This window comes from Anolis carolinensis, chromosome 3 (genome assembly GCF_035594765.1).
Source record: "Anolis carolinensis isolate JA03-04 chromosome 3, rAnoCar3.1.pri, whole genome shotgun sequence".
Taxonomy (NCBI): Eukaryota; Metazoa; Chordata; class Lepidosauria; order Squamata; family Dactyloidae; genus Anolis; species Anolis carolinensis.
In genome coordinates, this window is record NC_085843.1 from 18,948,103 (window position 1) to 18,963,254 (window position 15,152).

A 15,152-nucleotide genomic window follows, 5' to 3' on the forward strand; every position below is an offset into this window, starting at 1 on the left:
ATTGATGATACTTCAAGTCTCCCCCTCCTTCCCCTTCTTCCTTTTGGAGTGAGTATTGTTTCATAAACTTGTAAGGAGGCTGAAATTTTAGTTGATCAAAATTGAATATGGTATCTGCCTTGCTGTCAGATAGTTCTACATTGTATGGCAGATGTGATCGCATTTTGCCTCTATAGGGTTCTTCACCTTCGTTGTAGCTTTTGCATAAGATTGAAATGACGCCATGAAAAAGCAAAAATTACCAAACAATGTCAAATACGTTTTGGGGGAAATACCATGGCAAAGCCATACTTTGTATTTCTTGCCTTTTTTGTTTCCTTTGTGACTTTTAAGCTAGAAAGTTTGCTGGTTTAATTTTCCTCGAAATTCAGGAATGGAATAAAAACAACAGATCACTTTGTTTTGCTGTGTGTGATTTAGACTTTTCCAAAGTGCAATTTGAATGTTTTGTTTCTTTTTGTCCCTCTTTTCCTAATCAAGGAGAACAAATGCACGGAGGCATGCAGTCAATGTGGAAAAAGAGAGAGCTGCTAAAATAGCAAGCCTCCCCCCTCCTCCCCCTCCCCCCTTTGAAGTGAGTATTGTTTCATAAACTTGTATGTAGGCTGAAAGTTTAGTTGATAAATTTGAATCTCATGGTATTTACTCTATAGCATTTTTGAGGGTTATGCCAATTTTAACGGATTAAACTTGGTTAATCTTGGGATATCATCAGAAACAGAGTCAATGTGATTTTGATTTTTTTGCCAGATTAATGACATGTATATAGCTGCACGTCATGACAGTACTAAACAAATAAAGTATTTTTAAAACTCTTGTTCATGGCATATTATGTTTAACAGTACATGTTAGTACATGGTGTGTTATGCATTATAATTAATTAATTATTGTGGACATGCAAACGTGTGAATTCTAGCAAGAGTATGGATGCTTCAGACTACTATATCCATGGATTCCAATTAGGGAATCATTAGTTGTTATCAGTTTAGTTGAAATTTTTTGAATGGGTTATACAAACTTAATTCAATGGGTTTTAAGCATGATTAATTTGGGTCAGAGCCTGACATTTCAGCTAGTCTGCCATTTGGCAGTTATTCACACCATGTTATTCCTACCTCTATAAAATTATATGTTAGATTGAATGTCCTTGTAGAATTATGTTTCTGGTAAATTATTTGAGAGCTTTGAAATGAATTAATGTACTATAATGGCTAAAAATATGTGCTGTCATTTGCAAAGTCCACAATTAATGCTGACCTTGGCTATCAACTCTTTAGGAATCTTTTGACAAGCCATTATTTCTTGGCCTACACTTTTGATTTCACTGGGGGTTAATAGTACTGGCCTGCCTAACTCAGTAGCTGTTATGAGGATAATTGAGGTAATGTACGTATAGTGCTTTAAATGCTGTAACGCATTTGTAATTTTTTAGTTTTGCTTTTATAATTCTGTGTAATTGTAAAAAAGGAAGGTTTGTACTGTATGTGTTCATGTAATATTGTAGACGGGTATACTATATATAGAGAGACTGTGAAGTTTGTTTTTTTCTTATTCTCTTTCACTCTGCTCATCAACATATTGATGAGTAGAGTGAAAGAGAATTTAAAAAATCAACATATTAGGAGCCCCCGGTGACGCAATGGATTAAAGCCTTGTGACTTCAAGGTTGGGTAGCTGACCTGAAGGCTGCCAGGTTCGAATCCAACCCTGGGAGAGCACGGATGAGCTCTCTCTATCAGCTCCAGCTCCATGTGGGGACATGAGAAAAGCCTCCCACAAGGATGGTAAAAATATCAAAACATCTGGGCGTCCCCTGGGCAACGTCTTTGCAGACAACCAATTCTCTCACCAGAAGTGACTTGCAGTTTCTCAAGTCGCTCCTGACACGAAAAAAAATCAACATATTGTTGTCATAATTATTACTATAAGGTCACATTTCAGCAGGTGACTTCTGGCATTGTACTGTTTGATTTTATATTTAATTTATATTTGAATGCTCTGTATAGGTTTCATTCATGTTCAGTATAATTCCAATTAAAGTAACTTTATTCTTGTTAAACCAACTCATTTTTTTATTTTTAGAACATAGACTTAAAGACTGCCCCCACAGTGAAAGTCTGCGATGCTGACACTTTTTCGGTTTCTCACCATCATCTCTTTGGTCCACATGTGGATAGAGAAATGGACACAGAACAGGTGATTGACTTTATATATATGCATGACATGTTCTACTTATTAACCATGTATATACCTTAAGATGGCAGTTCCCAAACTGTGTTTTGTAGCATCCAAGGTTTCTGCAAAAGCATCATAGGGGTTCCACGATAATTTTTTTAAGTTCATAACAGAATGAAGATTTTATTGAAACTTAGTGTTCCTCTGCTTTAAACACAACATTTGCATGTCTTTATTTCCAAACCTACTACTTTATACAAAAAAAACAACCCCAAAACAACACAGGCAATTGGAGTAGATGAAAGAAGGAAAATCCCTGAAGGTTCACAATGCTTAGGGACAAAGTTAGGTTTCTTCAGCAAAATCAGGGAGTTAAGGGTTAGGGGTCCATGGGGAAAAAAGCCTTCTGAAGGTCTCTATAACTGAAAAGGTTTGTGAACCACTGCCTAAGAGAGTGCACCTACTGGGTTTTTACTGTCAAATGTGAAAAATAACATTTTACACAAGGAGCATTAACAGTGGGAATCCCAACTTGCTTCTCAACCTTTATGTTGTTTTTTGTGGGTATTGATATCACAAATATAATACTTGTAACTGTAGTACAGAAAGAAGTGTTGATAAGACATTGATACAAAGACCTAATTCACAAAACTGATTTTGTGCCCTTGGTGAGCTGCATGCATCACTGAACTCAGATAAGAAGTTATCATGTTTCTTGTTAAGACTGCTGGTAAAACAGAGAAAGATTCACTTATTTCACACCAAACCTTTCTTGTTACTATTCTTTTCTACAGGGAAGTTATGCTTAGCTCTCTAGCCATAAACAACCTCTTCCTGTAGTGCCAAGTCTTGTTATAATTTTCTCACAACAGGTATTCTTTTGGCTGAATCTTAAGCAAAGATGTCGTGCATAAGCCATAATCTTCAAATTGGTCCCTTAGAGGTCATGGCTGTGTTTTGAGGCACTTTTGCCAAACTTCACACAAATTATTGATTTGCCTTCTATGTATGCATGTTGGGAATGTAGTTTTGCTAACTTGTTTCTGGTTGATTGCCAGCCAGATGCTCGGTTACTTGCTGAAGATGAAGCCAAACAGATAAAAGGACTGCAAAATAACAAAGAAAGGGAAAGGAGGGAACGTCTGGAAAAAGCCCGCCTGAGAGGAAAGCATGCCTTGAAGATGGTTCGTTTAACCCAAGTAAGTAGAGTAGTAACAGATGAGAAATATAAGTGAATTGTGTTGTGCATATAATTAATGAATCGAGAGTAAAATATTCTATCCTCTTACTTTGAGTTTACACCTTAGCTTGCTCATGGCACTTACCCTTATTCTGGGTACAATTTTCGAAGTGCAGTTGAAACCTATTTGGTATAAAAGTTAAAACATGAAACAGTTTAGTTTTTTAAAAATTACAGTCGGACTCCACATTTGTCAGGGTTAGGGTTACAGGACCCCTGCAAAAATGGAAAAACCTTAAATATTGTAATCCCTCTCAAACATACATGCTACAGATTCTGTTCAGCAGTATCAACCCATTCCTCTCTTTCTCACCTTGTCGCCAGGATGCCTCAGACAGATCCTTTCACCCTATGTCTTTCCCCTCAATCCTCTTCTCTAAATTCTGTCCTTCCAAAAGAATTAGCCATATCCCATACTGCTTTCCATCCCATTTTTTACCCCATCCCATGCCTCTCTTCTCAATCTTTTGTCCTTAGAAAAGCCCTAGCCAGCATTAACATCTTTCTTTCACAGAAAATTAAGACAAAAGGACCTGAATAAGTAAAAGAGTCTTTGTAGTGGAACAGAAGCAGACAGAGGACTAACTAACTGTCCTTTCTATGGGAGGGAATTGTACAACTTGGGAGCAACCACCAAGAAGGCTCTTTCCCCCGAAGATCTTAACCTCAAATATGCTCATAGAAGGTCATGCTTCAATGTAGGCAGTTTTGGAATTCAAAGTCAAGACATTAATGAAGAACACTTTAACGTAGGCAAATGAGTAGTTAACTAGTTCATTATATGGCTGGTTACTATTTCAGAGTGAAATTAACATAGTTCAAGCCCAACTTTCAGAGACCTTAACCTAGTGTTAATCTATTGAAAAGAAGTGCATCTGTGATTTATAGGTAATTTAACTTGCATTATTATTACTATGTGGGAATGATGTTGTGTTAAGGTTGGGATAATGCATCTGTTTGGGTTGATATTTATGATTTATTCATAGGTGTGTGTGTAATGTTTTCAGCAGGAATGTAATGGTTGAGTCTTGCCTGCCAAAACTGAAGGAAGCTTGCAGAAAGATCACTTCCTTTTTGAAATACCTTTCTGGAGTGTTTTCCCCCACTCAGTTTGGAGCAATTCCACTCTTATAGTCCAACACAACTCTTGTCATTCAAGAGAGTACCGCTTAAGAGCTTTTTGGTGGGCAAGGGTGAATGACAATTAAGCAGAGAAGTTAAATCTCCATGAGTAGTTTATGATAATCAGGAGTCAAGCAAATGTGTAGAATAATAATCTGGTATTAGTGCTGTTGAAAATTAGTGTAGAATGGGCCTATAAAACAAGAAGGGTTAGTAACCAGGAAAGCGGATCAGTGCATAAAATGTGGGCACTAAGCTCTGTCCCTTGAATGTGTGATCCTGTAATTCTGTTTTCTGTTCCTAACTTACTTGCACATGTAAGCTTGAAGCATTTTACATTTAAATATTTTTGTTGGGTATTATATCACTTCATTAATTCAACCGAAGTACTAGAAAGTTGAGATTAAGAGAGAATAATTTGACTTCTCTTTACAGAATACCTAATGTGATTTTACAACATCTGATTTTCAGAGGAAGGAAACAATATTTCATTCAAATTAGCAATTTACAGTATATGCATCCTGAAAAGATACAGGAAAATCATCAGAAGCTGGCATTTCATAATGATGAAATGCCACAATCTCAAATTTAGAATGTAAATAATGCTAATAATGAGGCATAGCCCCCCTCTTTTAAAAAGGACTGCAAGTTTGTTGTGACCTGACTATCAAATATAACTTTAATTAATGTTCCTTTTAAGCTGTGTGTCTAGTTGAACTCAGTAAGAACATGGGTACTTTATTAAATTGAGAGTTTATATTATGCTGGACACAAGTTCTGCTGGTCTGTCTCTTCAACCTTACAGTATCATGATTTCATGCATATTATAATAATACCTTTTCTGACCCAATGGCTTTCAAACTGGGGCCCATGAAGTGGGTATGGAAATGGTTTCCCTCCTTTTATTTCATTTCTTTTACTCCATTTTTTCTTAGTTAACTAAGGTTAAAATATAGTAATATAGTAAAAATGTCAAGCACTAGTTGCTGTTACTCTCACCTCAAATTATCCATGAGCAGAAACCAACACAATAAAGTAGTTTGTATATGTTTATGCGTATTTTTCTTTTCTGAAGAAGGGCGCTATAACTTTCATCTGATTTTTAGATGGCCCATGACTCAAAAACATTAAGAACCATTGCTTAATTTTTTGAAGAAAATACAGCACACAGTCATGAGAGCAGGTGAAGGACATGTATGTAGCTGGAACTTTTTTCTGTGTTAAAGGACCGGGAAAAGTTAATGAAAGAGCTTGAACAGATGCAAGTTATGGACCTTGCCCGCAGAAGACAGATTGTTGCCCAGATGCCCCCTCAACTGTTTGAACCAGGCTACAGACGCGTTGAGCTCAAAGAAGAACGGCAGAGGGAGCTTGAGTGTGCCTTTGAAGACATGTATACTGGGGACAGGAGTGAGTATTATGCATTGAGAAGATAAAGTTAAATTTTGGTTTTCTATTCATTATTTTTGTGTGGATTGGATGCTTTCTGTGTTGTATGTCATGTTCATGGAAGGCAACTGTATATCCTGCAGACTTGGCAAGTATGTTTGAATATATACTCTGGTACATAAACTAAAAACCTCTGCTATGCAAATTAAGGAGCCCCTGGTGGCGCAGTGTGTTAAACCGCTGAGCTGCTGAACTTGCTGACCGAAAGGTTGGCGGTTGGAATCTGGGGAGCAGAGTAAGCTCCCGCTGTCAGCTCCAGCTTCTCCCAACCTAGCAGTTTGAAAACATGCACATGTGAATAGATCAATAGATATTGCTCCGGCTGAAAGTAATGGTGCCCCATTTAGTCACGCCAGCCACATGACCTTAGAGGTGTCTACAGACAATGCCGGCTCTTCGGCTTAGAAATGGAAATGAGCACCAAACCCCACAGTCAGACACGACTAGACTTAATGTCAGGGGAAAACCTTTACCTTTACCGTATGCAAAGTTACTCTGTGGCAAAATTCAGGGTTTATTCAACAGACAATTTACCATGGAAAGCATTTGGCCAAGGCAGGAGGAGTGAAAGGGTACTGAGATAAAATCAAATATATACGTAGTTTAAAATTTTTAGACAACTATTACACTTAGCAGTATGAAACATATTAAAGTTATTTGTGTCATTTTAGGACTACTCTGTAGTCACTAGATTACAGCTCATAGTTGATTTTGTTTCCTCATGGATTATTAAAGACTTTAAATAATATTCCAATTTGGGATCTGTGTGGGTTTCCTAGATCACTGCTGCTTAAGCTATATCATTGGAGAAACGGCTGTTTTCCCCTCAGTGTTCCAGAGACTGTCACCCTATTTGTGCCCGTTGGCTACAATTATTTCTTTCTTTCCTGGAAACTTTCCAGGAAGAGTAAACAGTTCACAAACTACCACTCTGTGTTGCCATCTGTTCTAGAAAGCAGATAGGATAGGTTTGTGTTTTTTAAAATTAGTATCCTGTGTTTTTTAATCCTCCTTTGTATTTTAGCTTCTATCTTAGATTTTAATAGTTTTAATGTATTATGCTTTTATCAGACTGTACCCCACTCTACTTATGCTGGTCTATGACCGTAATAAAGAAAGATTTGATTTGATTAGGTTCATGTTTGAAATAATATACTATATAAGAGGTATTTTTACAACAGTGTGGTTCACATGATGATTTCACTTGCATTTTACAAGTGACTAAAGCTATCAGAAGCCTGAAGCTTTCGTTAGAAGTTATACCTCTGTTAGTATAATTTTAACCTAAAAGTGGTAGTGATCCATGGCAAGAGAAACAATTCTTTTTCAAATACTAGTGTTGCTTTACCTGTAGTGTAATATATTACAAATACCTGTACTAGAGCCATGTGGTTTGTTTTTAAGAGAGGACAAACAGTAAGCAGTATAAGAATCAGATTTGTTCTTGGAAATCTTTCTCTATAGCTAGAGTTTACAATTCAGATTATTGCATGTTACGTTCATGTGGCTCAACTTTTTTACACAGAAATGCAAGGAGATCTTATTTTGCACCTCGATCCACAGCCTTTGCCAACCCTCTCTGATCGATCTCAAGACGATGAACTGGAACTCTCTCAAGAACCTGACTCTGTAAGTGAAGGGCCATCAAGACCAGGGGATGAGATCAAGGACAGTGAGCCAAGTGGTAAGAGAAATTTGTAATTCATTGACAACAGTCACTGATGTCGCTGAGAAACACTAATGCGTGTAAATTGTGACCAGTAGTGAGCACTTTGTAAAACAGTCTAAAAATTAACATTGAAGCACATTTTGTGTAGAATTCTTGTGCAATACTACATAACAAATTTATATTCAGTCAATGCACAATTATAGTACAGCTAACAGATTTTCTACACTCTAATGTTATTTATTTTGTTTTGTTTTTTAGGCAGTAAAGTAGAAAAGACATCCCAACCTCAATCAAACTTAGCTCTAAAAAAACTGCTAAACAAGATCAAGAACCAAAAAGACCACTGGATATCGAAAGAGAAGCCAGAGGCTCCAAGTGAAATTGGATCAATAGAATCAGGAACCATTTCTAACAGGGAGAGAAGGCTGTGCGAATCAGAACCTGAGAATGAACCAAAGGATGCTCCTGTTTTTGAAACCAAGGGTAAGAAAATGTGACTTTCTGCAATTAGGTTTTGAAACTGAACATAATCGGGAACAAGAGAACTGTTAAATGAATTTGTCAGTCCAGGTAGCTTTAAACTTAAAACGACAGCAGTTATCTATATGGCATGACAATCAACTTCTGAAAATTTTCCATGACAAAAATGTTTTTTGATATGGCAGAAAGGATTGTGAGGTGGTGGGGCAAGTGGCAGGCTTAAGAGATACAGTGTTCCCTCAGTACTTCGCAGTTCAGATGACTCAACTGTACTTAATTTATTATTTGTTAAAGTTATTTTCTTGTACGTATGGTATTTCAGAGCTTCCAGAAACTCTGGACCAAACTGTTGTTGCTGGAAATGTAGCTCAATATCATCCACAAGAAGAAGCAACTAAAATAAAACAGGAAACAGAAAGACAAAAGCAGGTATAGTTATTTTTCAATCTATAATGATTATATTTTATTACAATTTTTATAACATCTTTAATCAATGTAATCTTTCACCATTGCTTAGTTTCCAAACTATCACAAACCAAAAGTTTGTTTTAAAAATCAACTTAATTTACCAATTTATTTCAGGTTCCCCCCACTCTTCTTTCACAACATGCAAATTTGATGGTCCTAATAAGCATGGTATAGGATTCCCTGGTGGCACAGTGGGTTAAACTGCTGAGCTTCTGAATTTGATGACCGAAAGGTCAGCGGTTCAGATGTGGGGAGCGGGGTTAGCTCCCGCTGTTAGCCCCAGCTTCTGCCGACCTAGCAGTTCGAGAACATGCCAATGTGAATTGATCAATAGGTACTGCTCTGGCGGGAAGGTAACTACACTCCATGCAGTCATGCCAGCCACATGACCTTGGAGTTGTCTATGGACAACGCCAGCTCTTTGGCTTAGAAATGGAGATGAACATCACCCTATTTGAGAATGGGGTGAGACAACAAAAAGTGAGAGAAATCTACCCCTAGAAAGGGAAATTCACTCCTGGAAGAGTTATCCTAGGGGAAAGGTATCTCCACTGAAGCTTTATCACCAATCCTTGTTTCTACTACAAGCCAAATTTTTCAGAATCCAAGGGACAGAGTGAGGTGAAATCTTCTGAACAGGGGCACAAACAGCAAATCAAACACCACATGGGTGTTAACTCTTCCCTATGCTATCTAAAGCTTAAAAAAATAAAATTTTGACTGGAGTTACACTTATAAAATGTACTTGTTCTGACTTGCAAAGATATTAAACCTAAGAACAAATTTACAGAACCTTTCTTGTTTGTAACTTGTAGCCTGTATATTATTTGAAAGCATGGGTTTCTCCTGTCATTAACACTGAGAATTAATATTTATTTGACTAGATGGAATGGATAGAGCAACAAAAGCAGCAGCTGATATTACTTCAACAGATTGAAGAGCAGAAAATAACGCTGGAGGCTGATTTTCTGAAGACTCAAATGTCGCACCAGGAACCGAAAGCTGAGAGAAAGGCAGAGAATAACGATCAGGAACCCCAAGCAGTAGAGGTGAACGATACTGTCCTTGATGTCCATCAGCAGCCAAAAGTAGAACAGCAGGCAATGAAGGAAGGTGGTCTGAAGGTAGGGTTAATTTTCCATGCTGAATAATATTATATCATAAAGTGTTATTGACAAGATTTCAGTTCTCAGGCAAGTATTTAGAAAGAGAAGGATTTCCTCAAGCATCTAGCTCCCAAGCTATTTATATGGGATAAAATTGTTAGAACTGGTAAAAGTAGAAAGGCTTAGATAAAAGCCTTGGAAGATGAACCACAGTAAACACTAGTACCTTGTGACTCTTGAGAGAAAAATATGCTCCATAAAACTGATGTTGTACTTGCTTTTTTCATACTCTTTATATTCATTTAATTTATCTTTAGTCTGAAAGGGATATAGAACCTCAGGCAGCCTGTACTTCTGAAGAGGACAACCACATGCAGCTAATTCGTGACTACCAGCAGCGTCTTCTAGAGCAAAACAGGTATTTCTTTCTTGTCAAAAGTATTCCCCTTCTTTTCAATTAGAATGTTGTTTTGCTTCTGAAAAGTATGATTTACTCAGATAGTAAACAAATACTTATATACACTGTTTTAGGATGCACAGAGACTCCGTTGAAGAAGCTAGAAAACAGCTACACGAATATCAGACCAAGCTAAAACAAAGATACCAGTCAGTTTCTGCAGCATTGTTTGGTCGTGCTGACAGATTTGTGCAAGTAAAATTGGTCCCTCAGCCTTCATCACACCTGCATGGATTTAAAGTATTGCAGAGAGTTAGCTTGATAGCAGATCATCCCTCAAAGAATACTCTTGTACAAAAGCAAGCTGAAGTCCCATTGAAGCGGAAAAGTAAAGAGGGTGTGCTTGATATAAGCAGACGAGGACAAATCCAGCCTATAGGCTCCCCGGAGAATCAAAGATCTTTTCAGCCGACACACCAGCAAAAAGAAAGGCTACCTACATTGAATATACCTGTGACACAGCCATGTGAATTGCCAAAAATGCAGACATCGTTTGCATTTAAGTCACAGGGTGCTTCCAAGGGTGCTTCCATTATGACTCATCCAGGGCAGCCTTTCCCTGCAGACAGTACTTCCCCCTCTTCAGAAACGCCTTTGCCTGTGGTCCCTCATGTACCTCAGATAGAAGAGGCTCTTCCACTGTCCCTGAAGCATCAAGACATGCCTACTCAAAATAAGACAAGAACAATTTCAGACCAAATGTCCCCGCCCCCTGCGCAACCAAACTCTTCTGTGCCTTTCGCTGTAACAAATGAGCCTGAGAGGACCCAGGAGTCATTGGTACTGAGAAAGGGAAGCGAATCTTTGCCTGTTTATTCTGATATAGTGCAATTGAGAGACCGGATGCTCGCTTCATCTGAGAGCATCCAGGCTCAGCAAGAGCACTTGAAAGAACTGCAGGAGCAGCTGGATGAGCAACGGGAAGCTCTTCTTTCTCGGCAGAAGGTACAGGAGGACTTGCTCATGCAGAAGCACGCTCAGCTGAAACAACAAATGGAGCAGCAACAAGAAGCTTTGAAAGAGTTCCTTAAACGGGTATGTTCTGAAGTACATGGCAAAAAGATAATCTGGGTACTTTTCAGTTTTTAATGACAACTTTTTACTTCTCTTCCCAGTTGTTATTGGAGATTTCAAGCTTTCCTTTCTTTCTGAATTGTCCCACAATTGTGTGACTTAAAATTTTAAAACTAATCCATTTACATTTCTGTTGTTTCAAACCTTTGGCTTGTGATGTAGAATCAACTATATCAGCATTACATACAAGCTGTGGTCCTAATGTAAACTTGAATGTGAAGTCTTGAACCAGTGTCAGTTGCTTCTAAATAACACTATATAACAAAAAAATTTAAAAAATTAAATTTCTGATTTGAAAGTATTCTCTTGGTACTTTTAAAGTAGTTGCTATACTCCAGAAACTTAGCTCTTGTGACTGCCACAAACTATGTTGAATTGTTCAATGTGTTCAATATGTTGAATTAGTTGAGACTCTGAAATATTCATTGAAAAATGGTGGCAAAATGTGTTGCAGGATATCCAGCAAATCAATGTTTTGCAGTTCAATAAATCTTTTCCATGTTTTTATAATATAATCAATTGGGAAATGACATTTATAACCCAGGAACAAAAATTGTGTTGAATAGTGTAATTTTTCTGAATTGAGGGAGATGTGCTATGATAATATAAAAAGACTATCCTGATCTTACTTTTTTTGTTTTGTTTCCTGGGCTGTCTCCATTAGTGTTACACTGAATATTTATTTCACTAAAATCCATCTCATAAAATGCCCATGCATCTAAACATTTACCTTGGAAGTTCACAGTCTTGCATAAATTGAAAATGGGAAGACACAACATACTCTGTATTCTGCAACACTGGAATATATTTTCCTATCATTAGTTCCTGAAAACATGGTTTGTGTAGCTAGGCTGTCATTAATTTTACTGCTCTTCCAATTTGACTTTATAATTGATTAACAATACAGTGTTACTTTGCAACACTGTCTTTGAAATCTTTTCACTTCTTTCCTCCCAGATTTCCTGCTTTTCTGTTTGTTGTTCCCCATCCCAGTCTGTCATAGTTCTTTTTATTTATTTTTTAAAAGTCATTTCCTCTTTCAGTTGATTTATTAAAGAAAAGTCTTAGCTTTGAGCCTTTTATTCTGAATTAATTTTTGAAAATACACATATTTATAAAGCTTTCTCTGAAATCCTTGAAAAGGGATGCATAATTTAATGACAGAGCTCATCTCTAGCATTTTGGAAACCTCATGTTTAAAATTTAGCCCCTCTGGCAAATAGATTTTCTCATTGGTGTGATAAGCAAGGCATCTAGCAGTCTTAAGCCAATAGGCTGTAAAAGAAACTCCTCTAATTTGGGCTGCTTTCCTGTACACACATTCCTGAGAGTAAAATTGATTTAACTCATTGAAGCATATCTAAGACCAAAACCAAGGTGATTGGGCTGATTTGTGTGTGTGTGTGTGTGTGTGTGTGTGTGTGTCAGGAGCTACTTGAGAAACTGCAAGTTGTTTCTTGTGTGAGAGCATTGGCCGTCTGCAAGGACGTTGCCCAGGGGACGCCTGATGTTTTGATGTTTTACCATCCTTGTGAAGGGAAGCTTCTGTCATGTCCCCGCATGGAACTGGAGCTGATATAGGGAGCTCATCCGTGCTCTCCCAGGGTTGGATTCTTACTGGCAACCTTCAGGTCAGCAACCCAATCTTCAAGTCATCAGTCCTGCCAGCACAAGAGTTTAGCCCACTGCGCCACTTGTGCTGATTATGTATTCATTACCTTCAAGTGGAAAAATATGTATGCCTTTAATTCCTTTTATTAGGCAGAAGAGTCCAGCAAGTGCAAAGAGACTACTCAGGCGCAAGAGACTAATAGCTCCGGTCTGTTGACATCACTTTTAAAAGAAGTGAACAACAGCAGCCAGCAAGACGTTTGCTCTGGTGATCTGAACAGCTTTTCTCAAAAGGAAGTTGTGTCTCAAAATGATGGTTCAGCAAGGAAAATGGGTAAGGAGCTTTGGGGACATCTTGTGTTCTAGGTTCTTTCTTCACCTCTAACTTTGTTGAAGATTTGTAGATTTGGATAAAAATTAGTTGTAAAACTTGACAATTTTAATAATACTTGTGTTTGTTCAACTACTCTGTAGCTATAGGCCTACCTAAAGAAGCATGTCTACATTTCACACCTAATGGATGGTATTTTTTTAATTTCTTAACCAAACATCACTTCTGAAAGGACTTTTAAAAATAGTTCAGTATGGCAATGGGATCTTATATTCAAAAGGAGGAAATAGCCTGCTTAAACTCTGACTCCACCTTATATATTATTTTGATTCAGTTGATTGTGACAATAATTATTGCAGTCTTGTCAAATCAGTATTGTTAGCCTCATACTGCAGGAACAGTACTTTTTTAAAGCCACTTAGTGAGTAGAAATAACTTTTAACTGCGAGGATCTTAATTCATTGTTGAATTTTGTACGTTTTCTGCTGTGCCAGCTCTTGTTGGCCTAAATTATGTTTACCTTTCAGAGCCATTTCAAAACACCTGGGGGAAAGAACAGAAATGGACTCTTTCAAAACCACCTTTGGCAAAAGTAAAGTTAGGATTTGATTTGGAACAGCACGAACTTAGTGTCATACCAGAACTTGACACACCAAGGAGCATCAGACTTTCTGCAACAGGTACATTATAAAAGTGTACTGTTTAATCACAAAATAATTGCCTCTTTATCTTTTTGTTGTATCTCTCCTTCTGTTTGCTAATTTATAACATGATGCAAGGTCTCAAATCCTCCCAACTTTCAGATTCTGAGTGGTGATGTTTGGCAAATTCAGCATGAAGTGTTTACCAGCAGTTTTTTACTTCCTCCCTGATGTCACTGATGTCATTGAGTCCCCTGTACCTTCTTGTTGAACAGAATATTATATCTATCATTGCACAGGATGATATTGAAAACAGTGAGGTTTATTAGATTAGATTTACAGATTAGGCTGTGAAAAGCTCCTGTGCACATTTGTTTTCAGATTTCCTTTTCTTGATTTTTCTTTTCTTTTCTTTTTTTAAAAAAAAGATCTTATTCCAGTTTTGGTATTCTTAGTTTAGGATTGTGTGGGTGTGTGAGGGGAGATTTCTGGTTGATAAAAATGAACAGATTGTTTGGAACAGTTTTCTGTGTGTGTGTGTATGTGTGTGTGTATGCGTTTACCAGGGATGGAGTCTTCTAATCTCAATCTAGTACTCTCTGGAAAGTACAGTGGGAATGGTGTGATATAGATGTAGACTGGAGGAATTGGGAAAATTTACCCCATTTAACTAGCAACTGCCAATTTCAGGGTACAGAGAGTCTCTTACTGAAGACATCTTCCCCACTTCTAAATTCTATCAGCTGGAAGGTAATGCAAGTCCACCTGACTCTCACCATGAAGAGGCAGATATACTAAGAATTATAGCAGGTGACAAAAAAGAAACATCTGGTACAAGTCAGGATCAGTTGCATGGATCGTGGTGTGAGATGGAAGTGATGGAAGTTAATGCTTTGTCTGACTCAGGTGAGTATAGTTACATTTTGAACCATGAATTATTGTGATGATAATATGGCTTAGATTTAACATCACCTGGTAATAGCAATAACCACACAGATCTACACGTAAAAATATACTGTAGCTACTGTGCTCATAAATTTCCTACATTATCTTAAGCATGGCCACCAGAAATAGAGATCTCTAAAAATATTCAAACTCCAAGGGGCAAGTTATTCCAAAACCCTCAATGAACCTCTATCCGGTGTATGGATCATATATAGTCAAGAAGAACACAGAAGATGGGAATAAAGATTGTGAAGGGAATTGAAGGTTTGTTTAAAGGGATGAAGGCATTTAGATGGCAAAACCACCACCTTGAATTTTTCCTGTAAAAAGAAACTCGTGAAGACCACAGTGGCTGATGAAATGCTTTCAAAGTCTGTTTCAAGG

General features: G+C 37.5%; 1 protein-coding gene across 5 annotated transcripts in view; it reads left to right on the forward strand.

Moving 5' to 3' along the window:
• The window catches only part of cep295 (centrosomal protein 295), a 47,132-nt gene that overhangs the window by 13,577 nt on the left and 18,403 nt on the right, over positions 1–15,152 (forward strand). For 4 of the 5 annotated variants that reach the window (XM_062974541.1, XM_062974542.1, XM_062974543.1 and 1 more), the window contains 13 exons: positions 481–574; positions 2,083–2,196; positions 3,234–3,374; positions 5,764–5,947; positions 7,512–7,670; positions 7,914–8,138; positions 8,458–8,564; positions 9,488–9,727; positions 10,027–10,127; positions 10,241–11,201; positions 13,002–13,185; positions 13,710–13,862; positions 14,514–14,729. In XM_062974541.1, coding sequence (XP_062830611.1) covers positions 481–574; positions 2,083–2,196; positions 3,234–3,374; positions 5,764–5,947; positions 7,512–7,670; positions 7,914–8,138; positions 8,458–8,564; positions 9,488–9,727; positions 10,027–10,127; positions 10,241–11,201; positions 13,002–13,185; positions 13,710–13,862; positions 14,514–14,729 — 2,879 coding nt within the window. Of the gene's footprint in view, positions 1–480; positions 575–2,076; positions 2,197–3,233; positions 3,375–5,763; positions 5,948–7,511; positions 7,671–7,913; positions 8,139–8,457; positions 8,565–9,487; positions 9,728–10,026; positions 10,128–10,240; positions 11,202–13,001; positions 13,186–13,709; positions 13,863–14,513; positions 14,730–15,152 lie in introns of those variants that run through there. The other variant, XM_062974545.1, reaches the window with a different exon arrangement.